Source organism: Dreissena polymorpha, chromosome 12, assembly GCF_020536995.1.
Source record: "Dreissena polymorpha isolate Duluth1 chromosome 12, UMN_Dpol_1.0, whole genome shotgun sequence".
Taxonomy (NCBI): domain Eukaryota; kingdom Metazoa; phylum Mollusca; class Bivalvia; order Myida; family Dreissenidae; genus Dreissena; species Dreissena polymorpha.
The window spans coordinates 23,277,167-23,297,623 of NC_068366.1; the positions used below are offsets into that span (position 1 = coordinate 23,277,167).

General features: G+C 37.0%; 2 protein-coding genes across 2 annotated transcripts; both read right to left on the reverse strand.

Moving 5' to 3' along the window:
* Nucleotides 1-4,220: 4,220 nt before the first annotated feature.
* Nucleotides 4,221-5,390, reverse strand: LOC127852259 (uncharacterized). Its single transcript, XM_052386153.1, has 2 exons — nucleotides 5,235-5,390; nucleotides 4,221-5,148 (listed from the first exon to the last, which is right to left on the reverse strand). Exon 2 carries the CDS (start codon nucleotides 5,126-5,128, stop codon nucleotides 4,313-4,315), a length of 816 nt encoding a protein of 271 aa, XP_052242113.1. The 5' UTR covers nucleotides 5,129-5,148; nucleotides 5,235-5,390; the 3' UTR covers nucleotides 4,221-4,312.
* Nucleotides 5,391-7,373: 1,983 nt separating this feature from the next.
* Nucleotides 7,374-13,446, reverse strand: LOC127852258 (uncharacterized). The gene is made up of 6 exons (XM_052386150.1): nucleotides 12,876-13,446; nucleotides 12,358-12,499; nucleotides 11,634-11,760; nucleotides 9,801-11,217; nucleotides 9,029-9,198; nucleotides 7,374-7,725 (listed from the first exon to the last, which is right to left on the reverse strand). The coding sequence occupies exons 1-6, from the start codon at nucleotides 13,147-13,149 to the stop codon at nucleotides 7,720-7,722; spliced, it is 2,136 nt and encodes a 711-aa protein (XP_052242110.1). The 5' UTR covers nucleotides 13,150-13,446; the 3' UTR covers nucleotides 7,374-7,719.
* Between the last annotated feature and the right edge of the window lie 7,011 nt (nucleotides 13,447-20,457).

A 20,457-nucleotide genomic window follows, 5' to 3' on the forward strand; every position in this document is an offset into this window, starting at 1 on the left:
ATGCTCCAGTAAAAAATCAAGAATAAAATTTAAAAAAGGAAATAAATGTAGCCGGTACCAGGGCTCGAACCAGTGACCCCCGGAGTCCTGGAGTTAGTCTGAAGTAAAAACGCATTAGCCCTCTCGGCTATTCCGCCAGGTATACACAGTTTTATGTCTTTTATACCTTATATAAGCAATCTTCGTAGTTTTGTAAATTTAAACGACAACAACAGAACTCTCCAAATTATTCAATCGTTTGCGTTGCAACGCTTTATAATTTTTAGGTTTTCAAATCGTCAAAAGATACATATAATGGCTATATTGGACTATGGTAAATGTTCAGTAATACTGTTTCCTCACAAATATCATAACTAAAATGAAAATTTGCGAATCTGAAACAACTTTTTTCAATTTTGTCAATTTAACAAACCGTGAAAAGATCCCTTTAAGCTTGCCACAATGTACCCAGCATATGGAAAATACGCGTAAAGGCACCAGCCATATTTTTTGTACATTTTCCATACCCCGGGTACTTAGTTGAGTGCCAAAGGGTATTTTAAGTAGTACCTGAGCCTATAATGACCAATCAAGTGTAAGTCTAGCTAACATAACGTCTGGTCAAGTTTGAATAGGGTTGCATTATGTGCATTATGTAAAGACTTTAAGTCAAGTAAAAATTGTGTTGGGTCAAGTTTGTTTAAGGTTGAAACTAGTTTTTATTATGTTGATTTATGTTTGTAATATATTGGATCATTTGCACGATGTTTGGTCAAGTTAGCATGAGGTTCAGTCAAGTTGACGTCATGTACGGTAATGTCGGCATCAGATTGAGTTAGTTCAGCATAAGGCTTTATCAAAAATCATACATGTGTTTTTATGCTCCCGGTAGGGTGGCATATAGCATTCACACTGTCCTTCCATGCGTCTGTCTGTCCGTCACACTTTTGCGTTTAGGTTTCGAAAAATGCTAATAACTTCTATGTCCCTTCAGATGTAACCTCCATATTTGGTATGCATATGTATATGAAGAAGGCCTTTCCATACAAACACACATTTTGACCCCCTTGACCTTGAACTTAGGGTCCGCGTTTAGGTGTCGAAATGTGCGTTTAGGTTTCAAAAAAGCATTTTTCGGGGGCATATGTCTTCACATGCAGACAGCTCTTGTTTTTTATTATTTTTGTAAAGTCATTGTAGTGTAGTGTTTCTGTTTTGAACTCTTCATTCAATATAACGTATTGTATTATTATGCCTCGAACAATCCAACCATAGAGAACATAAACTGATGACAAGTTGCTGTACCACTTGCCTGTTTGTAGCATGAACCAAAAATAGGAAACATATTCTTAATAGTGAATTTTATTGGCAAATGTTTTTTTTTCTGGAACTCAACTTTAAAGTACACCGACTTGACCTAAGTAAATACCACTAAACATTTGCTTTTGGCTAAACATAATGCCAATTTGACTCAATCCAATGTCAGGTTAAACAATTATAATGACATTTTTATTCCATAAACCTGTTTTTGACACGACAAAACTAAACCTATTGTCATATAGACACAACTTAATGCCAAATCAACTCTTATCATATGTCAGCTGAACTCAACATCACATCAACTTGTTTCAACTAGGTGTCTGAACTGAACATTATGCCATCTTGACCCAACATTATGTCAAATTTACCACACATGCCATTTTGACTCAACACAATACTAACTTGAATGAACCAGCTTGACTACAGAATAAAAACTGGAATCAACGTTAAGCAAACTTGACCCAACATTATGTCAACTTGGCTCAGAAAAATGCTGACTGGATTCAACTAAATGCCAAGAACATAGCAGTTTCTTTCAACAAAGCAGTTTTGATGTTCTATGATAATCAGTGTGTTTTGTATTATTGATTTTTCTCGAATTAAATGTTCTGTTTACAGTTTTAATAAGGCGGTTTATGCCCGCCATGGGTGTTGTCAACTTTTAGGTCACTGCTCCTCTATGCATATTCACCAAAAAAAATATGTTTCAACTTTGTTAGAATGTTTATCTTGACAATATATATGGCAATGTTAGATTTCGGTTCAAGTGTAATCAAAACTAGATCACTGGTTCAAAGCTAGGAATACATTGTTCACATTCTAGAAGACAAGTTAATATAAAATCTATGTGCGACCTAATTACGATAAAATTTAACCTGAATATTAATATCAAATCAAGGTCAAATTCTACTGGGTCACATGATGTAAAAAAATGAGGTCAAAGGTGAAATCTTCAACAATTATTGTACCTTAAATTTGGATGTTTGGGGTCATCATGTCCCTCTTGTTAGCTCGACTTTTCGAAGAAAAATTAGAGCTATACTACTTGCCCCAGTGTCGGCATCGCCATTGGTTTAAGTTTTTTTATAAAGTCAAATAACTATCAAAGATAATTAACTCAAACTGGGAATACTTCTTTATGACAACAAGACGATTGTGTAGGTCAAGGTGCATAACTCTGTCAGATTTATTTTTATGCCCAATTTTATACTTAGAAAATTAAATTTTTTGTTTAGTTTTGTGTTAATGTCCACTTTATTCCTAAAGTATCAAAGCTATTGCTCTCATACTTCAAACACTTACTTACTATCATAAGGGGACTGTGCAGGCAAAGTTATGTAACTCTGACTGGCATTATGACAGAATTATGGCCCCTGTTATACTTAGAAAATTGAAATTTTGGTTAAGTTTTGTGTTTTGGTCCATTTAACTCCTAAAGTATCATAGCTATTGCTTTCAGACTTGGAACACTCGCTAACTATCATAAGGGGACTGTACAGAACAAGATGCATAACTCTGGTTGGCATTTTTACGGAATTATGGCCTATTTTTACTTAGTAACTTTGAATATTTTGTTAAATGTTGTGTTTAGATGCACTTTACTTCTAAAGTATCAAGGCTACTGCTTTCAAACTTCAAATACTTTCATACTATCATAAGGATACTGACAGTATTACTGTACCTAGCAAGTTGAATTTGACCTTGACCTTTAAATGACCTCAAATCTCAAGGTCAAATAAATAAATTTTGCTTTAATTGCCATAACTTCTTTATTTATGATCAGATTTGATACATACTTTCACAAAACAACACTTACCTGGTATAATTCAATGGACTCCACCCAAACCATCCCCCACACCCCACCCCAAAATCCCCCCCCCCCCCCAAAAAAAAATTTTTTTTTTTTATATTATTTTTTCCTTTTTTTCCCTTATTTTTGAAATATCATCTAATAAATGACCACACCCCCACAGTATTCCCCTTCCCCCCCCCCATACACACAAAAAGATTTGTTTTAAACATGGTAAAAAAACACAAATATTTATTTTTATTATTTTATTTTTGAAAGACCGTCCAACCATCCCAACCAAGCTATTGCTATCAAATTTGAAATATAATCTTATTAGTTTGTTTTATGTCTTTCCAAATGTTCAATAGCTTGTGGAAAATATACCTAAACTCAGAATCGTCTATAATGTACCACTTTTTTAAAACATTAGTGCTCAATATGATTCAATTATGGTCCTCTTCCAGTTAAAATATTACTATATTACCTTGACATTATTGAATATGAACAATTTCCCCATGATGGCTTACGCTATACTGTCAATCACTCGAAAAGTCGAGCGCTCTGTCTTCTGACAACTCTTGTATATAGATAAATTCTGTTCAAACCAAACCAGCAAGCAACCGTCCAACGCAACGGAAACAGTTTGCTCTTTACCAGTAGTTGGCTTATGCATAGTGGTTATAAATTTTCTTTTCATTGACATAAATGTTACTACTTATTAAATGTTATATTTCTGTTCAGTTCAGTTACTCCCATGTCCGCGGGGAATGTTATGGTGATAACTTGATTTTCTCCATAAAACAAACACACATATTTAACCGTAGTAGTAAAAAAACAAAACCTGTGTGTGAAGTAAAAATTTAATGATAAATCAAATACCAATTAAGAATAATTTTCCATATTAGCCTCTTAAGATTTTACTATTCAAACAAAGCCATCTTTTTACAAATAGTTCCAATACTATTAAGAGTTCAACGCTATTTGTATATAACATGCGAAAAAATTGGTAATATGTAAGTGTACACTTTATAATTAGCAACAGCAAAGTTTACATGATACAATCACCTTAGTTATACATGTATATCTGTTCATTCACGTTTTTAAATTGCTCAATCATCAAACCAACAAGCAATCATTCAGAGACTTGTTATCTACGTCTCTGATACAATTTATTTGACAGGAAATCTCTGTGTACATGTATGTTGTAATATTTGTAAGAAGTCTTTAGCTCACCGTTTCTTCGATAATAGTAATTCGGTTGTAATAGTTTGTAATTGTCGTAACAATAGCTTTATCAGACTGGCATGTTTGGGTCTCGCTTCTTACAAACTCAATCTTCACTGAAATACTGACGTTGATTCTTCCTCCGCCGATTCTTGGGACGCTGTCGCGATGAAGGAGGTACTTGCCCTCTTTCACTTTTTCTCCGGACGACGAGTCACCCGATTTCAGCGTTAAAAATCGGCTGACGTCGGAGGGCAGTTGCCGCAAAAAGCTTCCTTTTGCAAACGCGTTTGACTCCATGTGCTTGTTCAACTTATTTTCCCATAGCTTCCTTTTTTGCTCTTGGAATTTTTTTATCGCTTCCATCTCCTGGTCTTTCACCTTTTTGTTTTCAGTATTGTGCTGCATTCTAAACAGACTTTTGACGACCTCTCTAGGAATGAATACCTGCCACCCACCGCCAAGGTAACCTTTTTGGCGCCCAACAAACCCTTCGTACATATGGACACCCCTGGGGACGATAAGCTCCACGGCGTGCTCCAGTGTGTTCCATGGTTTCAATACAGCAGCGTCGTGTCGATATCCGTCATTGCCTTGTCTAGGCTCAAGAGTCCAATACTGACCCTCGGCAGTAGCATTTCCTCCATAAAGTCGATACAGCATGATGTTATCCTCTTTTGGAGTTGTCATATAGTAGCTTCCGCCGGTGAAGTTGTTGAAGTGGTCGCCGTCCAAAACGTTGAACGGACCATAGTCGGCAGGATTAAATTGATAAACCACTTTCGTTTTACCATGGTGGTGGTCTCCTGATGCCATTTCAGCTGTTTTTATTTCGACTCAAACATGAAAGAAACAACTAATAATCAGTGACGATAGAACATGCAAATAATATGCATATTATATATTTTTTTAAATCTCATACCTGTGACTGTCCCTGTGCCTTCGTAGCTTATTGTGTATTATCAAGACCTAAGAGAGCAGTTTAAGTACGTATTGATAAGTTCGCTCATGACATCGTCATTCGTGGAAATGTGTGTGTTGATAAAACATATTGGTATGTTGTGCTCGACGATTTTATCATTTAGAACATTGATTACAAAACTGTTTAGAGTTTAAAGTGAAAGATATGTGTTATGGTAATGGCCCACATTCAGTACATATTATTTCAGTGACCAGCACGAGCGAATATCCAATCATACATTATGAAACATATTTTACTTCGAGATAAAGCACTATCATTTTAAAGGGATCTTTTCACGCTTTGGTAAATTGACAAAATTGAAAAAAGTTGTTTCAGATTCGCAAATTTTCGTTTTATTTATGATATTTGTGAGGAAACAGTTATACTGAACATTTACCATGGTCTAATATAGCCATTATATGCATCTTTTGACGATTTTAAAACCTAAAAATTATAAAGCGTTGCAACGCGAAACGATGGAATAATTTGGAGAGTTCTGTTTTTGTCGTTAAATTTTGTGAAACTACGAAAATTGCTTATATAAGGTATAAAATACTTCAAGTATATGTACTCGGCAGAATAGCTCAGTAGGCTTAAGCGTTTTTACTTCAGGACTCTGGCAGGACTCCAGGGGTCACTGGTTCGAAACCTGGTCCGGACAATGTTCTTTTCCTTTTTTAAATTTTATTCTTGATTTCTTACTGGAGCTTTTACGATCCAATGTTTACATTTATCGATATAAAGCATTTAATGAATAAGTTAAAAAATGCCAAAATCTGTGAAAAGGCCCCTTTAAATTGTTTTCTGTCTCGAAATTAATGCAATCAAAATATCGTAACGCTATATATGATAATTACATGTGTTAACAAACAGTGTGTTTTAACATAAAATATATATATAACATTACGTGTTTTATTGTTTTTAGTGTTTTATTGAAATTGCTTCTGGAATCACACAAAGATTGTCAGAAAAAAAAACGTTGTGTGATTAATTAACACAAACAGTAAATTAAAAAACAAATGAAGAACAACCTATCCTAACGCCATTGTATAATACGCGCACGAATTCCCCTGTCATGTTTAAATACTTTAATGATTTACCGTCAAGTTATTGGTATTGTGAGCTTTACATGTTCACTGCTGCTATGGGGGAGGATTTCTTCCGCACATTCTCGGTGCGTCCTATAGGTAGAAACCTTACCCTTAAAGCAACGAGATCTCAGCCAGCTTACAAGGAGATCTCAACCGTAAGCCATTCTTCAGAGATGGGATCCACAAAGACCTATGGGTACTGATTCGAGTGCTGTCCCGCTTCACAAATCTCGAATTATTGTAATAGTGAATATCAAACAATAAATTAATTTATTCAAATGGGATTCATAATTCATATAGACCTAGAAATGTGTCCGAATGACAGGGATGCTTTCGTAATTTATCACTCAAACTAATGTTGTTGTGTCGAGGTTTAAATTACAAAGGCAATTGGGTCCATTTGCGTTCAGATACCGTTCGACTGCCAGGGGACGTGTCATTTGAATGGCTGTGTTCGTACGAATTTGTACAATTTCGACGGCGACTATGCGGGCCCCTTCCAGATGCCGGCAGACCTCCGGAAAGGCATCAACCAATGTTCATTTATCGTCAGTATATCTATTAATTCTTACGCTTTTCAATACGATTACCATCCATATTTGTATCTGAAAGTTAACGTGGTAATTCCGAGCTAGAGGCTTAATTCTGGGTAGAGTTTGCACAGAAACCGTGACAATCAACTTTAAGTTTACTCAGGAAAATAAGAAGAATGATAAATTATGGCCGCAATTTCCATATATTGAATTTGTTTACTGAGAGATAACTAATATTTGGTGTGGTCCGGGTGAGCCGGAGTACTTGGAGGAAACCCCGCCAGTATGGTATGGCGACCACCAACCATGCTCTCATGCCCCTTGAAAGTGGATCGAACCCGTGTCATCTAGGTGAGATGCGCGGGTATCAACTACTGCGCCAACCGAACAGCTACCACACAAGTATACACGCTCCGGCTGATATAAAGGAACACACACACAATCTATGGATTTGCAGACTGTGTAACTGTTAAAACTTTAACTGTTAAAACTAGAAACTTTATTATACACCCACACCAACAACAAATAATTTGGTTAATGGGAATTATACATACACGTAAATACTTGTACTTAGGTAAGTATTTGGAAATAAAACCAGTTTAGCATTTAAACGAGTTATACGAAGCATACAACATTTGCCATATTTTCATTTTATTGTAAAATTGAGTCAAATATAGCTCGTAAAAATAAATATTAAATCACTGCTTAATGGCTGTGTCTCATTTATAACATTTTACACATAAGTGATATGGATGAGTCTGTGCGAGCTGAGGAGTCTTCCATCTCGAGGCTCGAGTCGGTGCCTCTGAATCCAGCTTTGTGTTACGACTGAAATGTACAAACATAAAAACCTGTGTTTATCAACAAGTGCAACCAATTAAAGTATACAAAGTATAACAAAATTAATACGGTACTTTTAGTCTAAGTTCAGTGTTTTATTCGTACCAATCAATCTCGAAGATAATTTTGCTTATATTTTCTAATTTTTCATTTTAACTTTCTTTTTATCGACAAATAAAAAACGTACTGTTGTGAATCTTACAACTAAACACATGTTGGCACTATCCGTGTTTTTCGGCAAAATTACCCTGTTTCGCTCTGATCCGTAGATTAGAAGATCAACCGGCCGTACGGCTTCCTGGTTCGATTACTACGCATAACAACTATTCAGTCGTGTAGTGACCGATAAACAATTATTATTCCAACATAAGCTTGTTTTTTTTAAATTCATTATAACCAACGCATAATCTACTCACATGCTATCGGGGAACATGTAAATAGATTTACCTCCGCACTATGTTGAAAACTATTAACTTTGTATTTCAATAAATCTAAGCAGTACAAGTATGAGTTAAAGAAGCATAGTAAATATGCTTGAAAATAAATCGAGCAGAGATAGTTATAAATTTACATCTTTGCAATAAAAACGCATTTAAATCCATAAAAAATAATAGTAGTGCTTATCATATAGTTTCTGTTTTGCAAAAGCTGTGTTCTACGTACTGCTGTTTTTCAAAAGCTGTGATCTATGGACTGCTGTTTTGCAAAAGCTGCATTCTACGACTCCTGTTTTGACAAAGCTATGCTCGACGGACAGCTATATTGCAAAAGATGTGTTCTACAGACTGCTGTATTGCAAAACTGTGTTTTACGGGCTACTTTATTGTAAATGCTGTGTTCTACGAACTTCTGTATTGCAAAAGCTGTGTTCTACGGACTGCTGTATTGCAAAACCTGTGTTCCATAGACTGCTGTATTGCAAAACTGTGTTTTACGGGCTACTTTATTGTAAATGCTGTGTTCTACGAACTTCTGTATTGCAAATGCTGTGTTCTACGGACTGCTGTATTGAAAAAACTGTGTTCCACAGACTGCTGTTTTTCAAAAGCTGTGTTATACGGACTCCTGTTTTGCAAAAGCTGTGTTCTATGGATTCCTGTTTTGCAAACGCTGTGTTATATTTACTGTTCTATACAAAAGCTGCATTGCAAAAGCTGTGTTCTAATGACTACTCTTTTGAAAAAGCTGTGTTCTACGGACTTTCATATTGCAAAATCTGTGTTCACGGACAACTGTAGTGCAAAAGCTGTGTTCTACAGCTTAAATTGTTAAACACCAGCGATGAGCGTACATCGGATTCCCAATCGCTGCTGGACGAATTGCTCTCCTCGTCGCTACTTCCAATAGCGGGCCGCCTCGCGTCTATCATCGCCATCATGGCCGCCTGCACGCCGCCTCCAACGCATTTCCGAAGCGCCACGGAAGGTTCTGGTGCCGCCACGTGGTTCAGGATTTTCTTACCTACTCATGAAATTGCTTCAATTAAATCTAAGGAAAGTTGTTAATATATTGAGCCAAAAATATGCCTGAAACATGAAATATATGCTGGCTTTTTTCTTTTCAAACTATATACCCGACACACCGTCAAGTTTTATTTACTTAAAGAGAATCATGTTTTGAATGTTTAATCATGACAACGGTAACCTAACGATAACATAGACTTTGAACATATTAATGTTCAATGCAGATAAATGTTATCGAAAACAATCGCTTAGACGATGCAAAGCATAAGCATGCGTGCTTTTAATATCGTGTCGTGCTTGATAAACCTAATCTAAGACGCGCTATGGGAAAACGGGGCTTAATGCACATGCGCAAAATGTCGTCCAAGATTAGACTTTACAGCCCGCACATCTCATCAGGGACGACACTTTCCGTTTTTATGGTAATTTCCTTTAAAGGAAGATTCTTCTTCGCTTATCCTTTATGTACATGCATTAAACACCGTTTTCACAGAGCGCGGCTCAATTGTATAATTTATTTAACACTGCATAGCTCGCTAATGTGTATTTAACCCAGTCCCCCAACGACAGCACTTATGAGCTGATTGTGTACCACTGTACCTGATCTTATATCACTTAGTAAGGACAGCATATTAGGTCGTCCACTGGATCTAATGACGGGCGGGGGGTTGTCTGATAAATCAAAGAACGTGGACGCGACACGACATCGACGAGCCTGGAGGCTGTCTTGCTTGTCTTGCCGAACCAAAAGAGCGCCCATCAGTGGTGGCGGAGGCGGTGGAGTTTGTACATGCGTCGCCGAGGGAACACTTCCGGTAGAAGTTTTGCCGCCAGGTTGGGGTATCCGTTCGGCGTTTTTGTCTGCGCGGACAAGTGACGGCGGTGGTGGTGGTGGTAGTTGGGTCGATGTGCTAGTAAGCCCGACTGATGTTGTTTTTGCTGGCACTTTGGAATCCAACCGCTGAGATGGTGGCGGGGGTGGTGATTTAAGTGATTCCTTTTTACTGCAAACACTAGTTTTGTTTCCTTTGCTGGATATTTTGTCTTGGGACTCGAAGCGAATTGGCGGTGGAGGCGGAAATCTAACACTGGACTTTATGTTGACTGCTGGTGTAACTCTCATGCAATCGTCTTCGGGCAATGGTTCAAATATTGGTGGCGGGATCGCTTTTGGGATGGGTTCATCATCATAAACGAAGAGTGGTTCCGGTGGTGGTGGAATGAAATCATCTATTACTTGTTCATCCTCTTCCGATATGGAATCGTTCAACAGAAAACTTGGCGGGGGTGGAAGAGGCAGACCGGTGATCGACACACTGTTATCGTTTGAACAGGTTTCGTCGTCGTCCGGTTGTGAGTTTGATGCGATCGCACACAATGCACGCGACTTCCGGTTGACCTGTTTGTACGAAACTTGTCCAACTGCCAACCGTGCTACGAGAGCGACTCGAGGAATCGCATTGTGGTTCGTTGCAGGACACATGTTTTGTCGTGAATCTGCCTCAACTTCGAAGTGGTTAATGTTTATACCAGTATCAGCTTCAGTTGTACTTATATTTCGATCCGTAACAGGTTGTGCACATTCGGGCGTGACATTGACCACAGGAAGGGAGTCGTTATGCGACTGAGCCTTAATCAAAGCACCTCCAAGCGTGTGTTCTATAAAAGATGCGGGTGGAGGTGGTATATTCTCGGCGAGTGAAGGCGCTTCAATATAACAAGCTGTGGACTGTTGGCTTTTATCGTTGTTGCCTTCATTCGTGTGAGTCTCATTTTCGACCGTTTTACTTCTTTTCCTGTTCCTATTCTTCTTCTCTCGATATTCTTCTTTTGACCTCTCCTCTCGTTTCTTCTTCTTCTTCTTTTGCATCTCCTTCCGCTGTCCCATGCTAGGCGAGTGCTCGATGGCTCCCGGCTTGTCCTTTGAGGCCCCCATTCCCTGTATGCGTTCCTTGTCCAAGTGGTAGTGCACGTGCGCCGCCACCTTTCGCACGCGCCGCTCGCGATTCTGTGTGTGCTGAAAAGCATTAAGATGCAGTAACATAACATTTAACAGAATTAAATGTGTCTTTACATATTGAATAAGCATAACTGTACGACTCTGGACGAATAGTTCGCCTTCGTCAACATGTAAATGAAGCTTAGGCGCAATATACTCTGAGGCGAATTCCTAGAGTTAGAAAGGTTATACCTATTTTGTATATGTATAGTATATCTTATATTTTACTTTTTATAATTACATATTTTACTTTACTATATAGAAACCTAAAACGTTGAGTTTCTGGGCAGACTAGTATAAAAATGAAGCTGAAACATGATAGCAAGCCGTTTGCGTTACGCTGCGATGTCCCTTGGACCTCTCCCTCCCCCTCTCTGGTATGTATTGGCATGGCGATGTCCCAATTTATATGTTTATAACAAAATCACGCCTACCAGTTGCTTGTGGTGCCGATGTCCCTTGGCTCTCTCCTTCGCCACCACCTCCTGGACCTGCGAGTACCAGAGGTCGAAGAAGAACGAGGGGTTCGAGTAGAGCTTCATACTGGACAATCCATCATCTCTGAATGAAATAAAACTCGATGTGGGAAAACGGGCTTTAATACATGTCCGTTAAGTGTTGTCCAAGATTAGCCTGTGCAGTCCGCATATGCGAATTAGGGATGACACTCTACTGATCTTAGTTTTCGGTAAGATGGGACTTTCTTTACATGAAATTTACAAAAAAGCGGTGTTGTTCCTTATTAGCCTGTGCAGACTACACAGGCTAATCTTAGACGACACTTTACGCACATGCATAAAGCTCCGTGTTTCCAGAACGAGGCTCAAACGTATTATAATAACAGGGTTAAAACGTTCTTGATTGACGTATGTTTACAGTATACAAGTTCTTTGTTAATCTGTGTATGCATCTTTGCACCCTTTCCAAATTTACATATTTTAAAACGAATGCGTACAGCCAAAGGTTTATAAGGACGACAATCCTGTCTATAGTTCACTCAGATTTCACGCGTTTGGTCGTTTAGATGGATGTGTGTTAAAAATCAGCTGGAAGACGACCCGATCCTCCGCATCACGAAACAAACAAGAAAGGCCTTAAGAAGGATTCACTCACATTTCTGGCTGTAAACGTAACATCATACAATCAGTGAATAGCTACCTAAATCTATCAAGACTGGAGAGGTCGGGTGGCATCTGGCAAGCGTTGTAGAGGTCGCGGACGGCCGCCGGCCGCCTGTCACGTGACACGATCTCTTGCTCAGCCTCCACGTACATTTGGTGGGACTCGAACAGGTGGAAATCTACAGTTATAAAAAAAACGTACGTTTTTTAGAAACAACGCGCGTTAAACAGCGAATTTAAAATAGGAAGATCGTAGACAGACAAATAAACATACTTGAAAGGGGCGATTAAAGTTTCTGCAGCAGGGGAGATATATATAGTTGGTGGTATAAAGATAAAGATAAGATAAATAAGTAGACTTTAAAAACACCATTGCGAATGTTGTGCCAATTGCTTGTTCTAGACTGCAATGCTTAGAGCAAAGGACAACATATGAAAGCTTTTTCAGATTACTGAGCATACACGTAATAAATACTGACCCGTTATATATTTACTATATCGTAACTATTAATCAGCCACCACCTATACTACAAGAGAACGTGTTTAATGCTTTACCTAACGTAAGCGTCTCTGCCTTGTTCGTTAACGTCCGTACACGTTGCTCAAGAGCGCTTAGTCGATCAGTGATACTTAAACTCTCCTCTTTCAGTGCCACAAACATGTCCTCGGCGTGATGACGTAATGAGAGCAGCTGACGTATCACATTGATGAGCGTTACGTTCGTGACGTCAATTAGACAATCCGACTCAATTTTAAAGTCAACTTTAAACGCTTCAGACCCACATCGACTGACGTAAATGGGGTCAACAATCCGCTGGATAAACGGCATCTTTACTCTTAAAGTCTCAGTTGTCTGTGTGCGCGCGTCTTTTTAATCTTTCTTATTTCTTTATGCAATCTGTTTTCAGGTATTTAAAGTTCACAAAATGCGCATAATTTGCCTTGAAATAACATTACCAATTTTTCGTGTGTTTTATTGTTTGTCTTGCGTGTGAAGTGACCAATAAAATATCGAGTGCTTGTAATCCAGTACATAAACGTTGTTCACTCTTTACCATGACTTAATACGTTTCCTCAAAATGTATTTCGATAAGATTCACTCAGTTTATATTCCGGGTTCATACTAAAAGTTTAAAACGAAATTTGAACAAGCGTAAAACAGGACAAATATCGCTCGCCGAGTTCACAAAGACTTGTCCGCTTTTTTATTATCTAGTATGTATTTAAGGCAATTAACATGTGTGACCATTATATTTCGACTATTGTAATACAAACGATAGAACTTAAAAAAAAAGATATCCCCCCCCCCCTTTTCAATGGTTAATGTCACATTTTTTTTTGAGGCTTTAGAAAGTGTGCTTCTGATGAAAATGTCTAACTGCACGTTCGAACATTCTCCGGATATCAATTAAACTTATTTTATTTGAATGCATCATTTCCGCAGACTGGTGGAAGTTTCAAGATATGTTGAAGGCTTTATCTTTGTAAACAATCGTGAATTAAGCGATTTTTTTTATTTTAACACGTTAATCAAAACCACGTGTTACAGATGTGATAACGTTCACAGATCTTTTACTTGCCTATCAAAACGAAACAAATATATTAGGGTTAGGGTTTTTCCGAACCAATTTCCCTTTATTAAATAATGAGTTTCATATTTAATTAAAATAAAGAAATATCAATTTGTTCCTAGTTATACCTTAACGCTCAGTTGAGCTTTTTACTGAATTGCAGTTGTTGAAAAGCATTTGGGATTTTTCTTTAACTTGTATGTTTAGAGATACATGTACTCTCATTTTAAACTTCCTTTTTCAAGGCGTCCACAATGCCAAATGCATTATCAGCATTCAAGCGCAAAGGCCTTGTTTACATCAAATATAAAAATGTCTAATGTGCGAGAATTCAATCCCTATTGTTTACATACGGTAGTTTATTACATTTAATTTCCATGTTCAACTTCACGAGCGATGCGGTGTAAATACTGCGAAAAGAACGAATAGTTAAGAACAGGACAGTGCACTCATACCAGTACTTGATGTGATGTTCCGCCCATTTGGTTGAAGACCCCGTGTCACATTCGAAAGGATCTTATAATGAGACAGAGTACGATATAGCAATCATATAGAACGGAACCCATTGCCTCTTCGTGTACAAATGTATTGCCTTTCACTATAATACATAAGAATGTCGGAGTTTATTTAACAGTTACGTGGTATTTTTGTGTTCAATACAGGGAATGGCTCCTAGGGCACATAAAACGATTAATTACGCAAAGAAGCATTGGTGGACAAATTTATCAACTTTATTTCGTTAATTCATAACATTTTATTTCCAATTTATTATAAGCTATATTTTTGGATATTAAAAAGCCTTAAACTATTCCGAAGATGCTACACCAATCATTTCCTTGATATTGCTTTTTAAAATAATTTTATACACCATTTGAAGTCAAATGATCATTAGATTTGCAATATTATATCCGTGGCGAGGTATTATTTTGACAAAATAATATGAAAGAAAACCAGAAATTAAATATTTAATAAAATTAGTGTTTAGTAAACATGTCAGGTAAACGATTGATAATTTAACATGTATGACAGAGGTCTATTTAATCATATTTTCTTTTTAGTTAATTGTTCACAAATTTTATACTAAAGTTCAAGAGGATATGAGGCCACAGCGGACAAACACGGAAACACGTCCGAAAGCGCTCTAGAAGCATGCACACCATTACTGCTTACTAAATCCCTGATGGATTTCAATCAATATATAATGTTCAATTCTTGACTAGATTGTCATTAGATGTGACGAGGATCGCGATTTCGATTCCTCAGCCGGCAATATATCTTTTGAGGTGTTTGGTTGTGAAATTATTGTACGGACATTATGTCATACATTTCATTCAAGAATGACCCCCCCCCGCCTTTATATATTAACTGGTGCGAAAACGAAATCAGTATGCATATTTACGCCAGTGCAGATCATGTTTCAGTTTTTTAATTAAACGCCGTTAATTTTGTAATCAAAGTCGGCATACTTATCGCCAATGAGCAAGTAGGAATAATCCGTTTAAGAAAATTTATTTTTCTCTGAACTCTCTGTTTGCATCTAAAAGTGTAACCAATGAGTAATGAAGGTGTTGTAAACTTACGTGGCGGCCAAATATATATAAGATCCAGAATTATTGAGAAATATATAACCCGTTCATGTGTCAAAGTTGTCTATAGTAGTTGCTTTGTTTTATTCATTATATTGGTAAGTATACCGGACTTTATTTGGCGTTTGAAATATAGTGTTTTAAGTCGTGTAAATTATACGAATTTCTTCACGAGTAATTAATTTGTTGTGTGTTGATATTGTGTGAGTGTTGTGGTATGAGCATTGTTATAATCGTATAACACGGTCAATGTCGTCAAAAAGTGGCATACACACTATATAGTTATACCGTTATTCTTGATTACTATGTTAAACAATATAATAAATATACGCATATGGATTAGTGACTGCTAAAAGACAAATATTTAAAATATTTAACATATATAATTAAGTACATAATATATCATTATAAATTATTAATTTTCTCTTAAACTATTTTTTTTTATTTTTAATATATAAGAAGTTGAAAGAATTTGCATGTACACAAAAAACTCGCTAATCAGACCGGGTATCCAAGTGTCAAGGGTCATTCACAGTTTGCGGCATCTGTTTTGATAACGGATTAGTAGAACGCCCACATATGGTGTAAAATGACACTCATTGGCACCTTTTGATAATTACTTGCGCATTTTAAAATAGTTTCTTAACTTTTAACGATATAAAACTAGCTACATTGAATTCGGAAGACTTAAACCGAAAGAAATAAAAATGCTTTATTCTATGTGATATTATTAAAAAATTTAACAGATTGTCTATATTATTACGTATTTCATTAGCATTAAAAATATATTATGCAAAGTTTATAATGTCTTTTTTATTAGCCGACTGCATTAGAATGTCAAATTTATTTAACGTTGGCCACCTTTGAAAATATAGTTTTAAATATTCCTTCTAATTTCTCTATATAAAGGACAAACAAGTACAAAGTGACACTCGTTTTCTATAGCGTGTCCGTTGCAAAACTTACATTTTTTATTTTCGCGTAGTATCAATTATTACACCAACAACAACAACAACAACAACATTTATTCAGCAGTAAAGCTTATACAATCTCATAGCCTACATTATATATATGCATTATACAATTTATAAGTAATGGTAGAAAATAGAACTTGGACGATAGTGTTAACATGGTTAGTTATGAAGGGAATACACAAGTGCATCTGATATTGCAACTGCACATCTTATATTAATTAATTACTTACAAGACATACGATTGGAAGAATTTTCACTATTATTTGGAGAAATAAACATTTGTGCATACGAATGTTATATGTGGTTGTGTCTGGAATACAATTTAAAGAATCTTATCTATGTGGAATATTTCAAATAAATTACTTTCCAGTGGTGTCGTGCTGGACGTCCGAGGAACAAAACTACCACAGAGTATATGTCCTATAAGACGGCAAAGAGGGACTTCCGGCGAGCCCATAGATAAGCAGCAAATGGGAATATGATGCAGCTGAACCGGGACATTGACGAATCTGCAGAAATGAATACAAATGATTTCTGGAAACAGGTCAACACACGTCGTATGGCCTATAACTGTAATAACTCCACATCGGGTATCAAGTTCGGTGAAATTGTACATCGTGACCAGAAAGCGATTAGGGAACAATGGGGGTTTTATTTTGAAAGACTATATTCGCCATCTAACTCTGAACATTTTGATGACATATGGCGTGATCATGTGTCACAAAACGTTGGGCAACTGCGTGAGACATTGATACCTGACAACAACGCCACAGTAATGCCCGAAGGCATTGAGAGGTGTATACGTTCTTGTCCAAATGGAAAGGCTCCTGGATATGATGGTATAACATACGAGCATCTGAAGCCAGTAGCGAGTGCTATTTCGCCATTATAAGCTAATTTCTTCACTGCAATTCTTCGTACAGTGTACATTCCTGACAATCTCAAGCGTGGTGTTATAATAACGCTTCATGAAGGAGGATCGAAACCAAAGGACAATCCGGATAGCTACAGAGCTATAACCCTTACTTCTATTGTGTTAAAGCTCTTTGAATCTGAGCTTTTACAACGATGTAGTACAATTATGATGGCCGACATTAACATTCAACAGGGTGGTTTCCAGGAGGGCCTTGGCTGTCTGATGACGTCATTCATGTTACGTGAAAGTGTCTATTTTGCACGTGAACATGGATCAAAGCTAAAGTGTGCTACCTGGATGGGAGACAAGCGTTCGATAAAGTGTGGCATGACGGCCTCTTTTACAAGCTCGAAACAAAAATAGACGACACTTCACTGCTCGCATTCATGGAATTATACGCGAACATGACTAGTTGTGTCAAAAATCGCGGCCATACATCGAAATAGTTCCCTGTTTGTCAGGGAACTCGCCAAGGCGGGAAAAGTTCACCAAACTGCTATCTAGTATATATAAATGGACTAATCAATGAACTTGAACATTCTGGTCTAGGTTTTTGTATGTACGGAATGAATATGAACAGTCCTACAGTAGCAGACGACATGATTCTAATTGCATTTTCAAAGCACGCACTTGATGGCATGATGTAAATATGCTATGACTATTCGTGTAAACGGCGCTTTGAATATAATCCATCAAAGTGTGCAGTTATAGTATTCAACGAACAGCGATTCAGTCGACCTGAACTTACTTGGACACTCGGGCGTGAAGCTATACAGGAAGCAGAAACGTACACACATCTTGGACTGAAATGTGACCGTAACATGTCGAGCGGTGCACTGATGTGTGAAGCTTCGTCGAAGATGAGAGGTACTGTCAATTCTATCCTTCATTGTGGATTTAATCCTGCTGAACTTAATCCTATAACACTTCGTAAAATATATGTTAATGTGGTCTTGCCCAAAGCTTTATATGGCTCGCCGCTATGGTGCAACTATCTTAATGCGACATAAATCAACTTGAAATATCCCATAGAAGATGTGTTAAACAAATTCTTAGCGTCGGTAGGTACACAAACACCGATGTTGCATTGTCATGCTTAAACATTGAATCCGCGGAAGAACTTTGAGAAGCTTGAGTTTTTCGGGCAACTGTGCCGGCTTCCAGTTAGATTCTTGGCCAAGAAAGTGTTCATACATAGACTAACACGATATTGCTTAGGGTGCATTAATATGCAAGGGCTGATTCCTGACATCTACAGACTATTACAAAAGTACAGTTTGATGCCTACCCTAGAAACATATCTGGAAAGTGGTGTATTCCCCGGAAAGATGGCATGGAAACGGACAATCAAAAACAATGTTAGAATTTCAAACAGACAAAGACGCTCAGACATTGCAAATAAAATTACATGTCGCGATGATTTAAAGCTATTTGAAGCTGATAGACCGCTTACCGCCATCGTCATTTCTTAGACTTCACCTTCACTTTCTGTGAACCACAAGTCAACGAAGATCCTAAGCATGGCAATGTCGAGGCAATTTGCAAGTAAATGTGCAATCTGTTACAAGTTCACCGACAGTATTGTGAACCATACTCTCTGGTTTTGTGAAAAACCAGAATCCAAAAGGAATAAGCTTATTGTTGAACTGTACAGAGTGATCGGGCACTGCAAATTTATGCAATTTATGGCTCTTCCCGTATTGACAATGAGTACCGGTAGACATCTAGTGTGTCTTGCATTAACAGTAACTGAAGATGGCCTGTTTAGCAATTTCGTTTTACTAAAATTCATATGTGATCTGTTTTAACATGTTTATATTATATTCGCTGAAATGGACTATAATGTTTCTTTGTAATAACTTACAGGATGATATTGTCAGTATATTATGGATAACCTAACTTTAGCTTGAATTTTCGTTTAACGTAAAGTAAATTAAGTTATCGATAATAGCTAAATAGTGTGGTTTTATTGAATACTTTATAAGTTTATACGTTTACAAATATTACACCAACTTTCGCTTTCGACTTTGGTATGCGATATTGTAAATACATGTATAACAACAGCTGAAATGATATGTGTGTGTGGGGGGGGGGGTGCGTGCGTGCGTGCGTGCGTGCGTGCGTGCGTGCGTGCGTGCGTGTGTGTGTGTGTGTGTGTGTGTGTGTGTGTTTGTATTTATTCATGCATATATATATTGTAAATTATGCCACTCTTCCTATGTTGGACATGCTTTGTGATTATTGTATAGTTATGATGTTCGAATCTTCGATATCGGAGGAAATAAAGAATATATTTACAATTAGGTAATCAGTTACACTCAAGCCACGTGTTGAGGAAAATGTGAACTGGTTTTCTTGTTCACTGTTTAGACGACCATTTATAATTATGTGGTTAGTGGATTTACATAAGTTAATTAATTTTTTGCCATTGCTATCAATGACTTTGTCTGGATTATTCCGTACGATCGATATAATATCGTTTGTATTTTCTGTGCTTGTAAATTCTAGAGAGTCAAGATGTTTGTCGAATTCTAAGATATCTGTTAAATTACCTGGCCTTGCATTAAGATGTTTTGCCTAACAACCCGTACTTTTCAATTCCTTTTTTCTATTTCATCAAAAAAAAATCAAAATCCTTATCAATAAAAACTTTTGAATTAACAGGTGGAATATGTGTATGACATATATACATATTAGAATCTAGGGCAAACAAATCATTTTTTAGCTTTACCGAGACTATTCTATATTGATTTACCTCTAGTATTGACATATCGATATATATTATATCGACCGCGTTCGATCTCTAATTTATGTGAAAAGTATGAGGCGAAACAATGCACTCCCTTCGAGTTCCCGACCAAGGTCGGTCAAGTGTGCGGTGTTGTGCTGGAGTAATGCACATGTATATTGTTTAAATTCTGTTGTATTTTGTCACGTTCACTGTATATTCTATGTATTTTTTTTGTAAATGTATTTTTTTTTTGTAATAAAGAAAAAAAGTTTTGTTTTATGTCGTACTCCATTTTGATTAAATAGAAAATAGAATTCCATGTTAAACAATATTATTATGTTATTGAAATTAATTGAAAT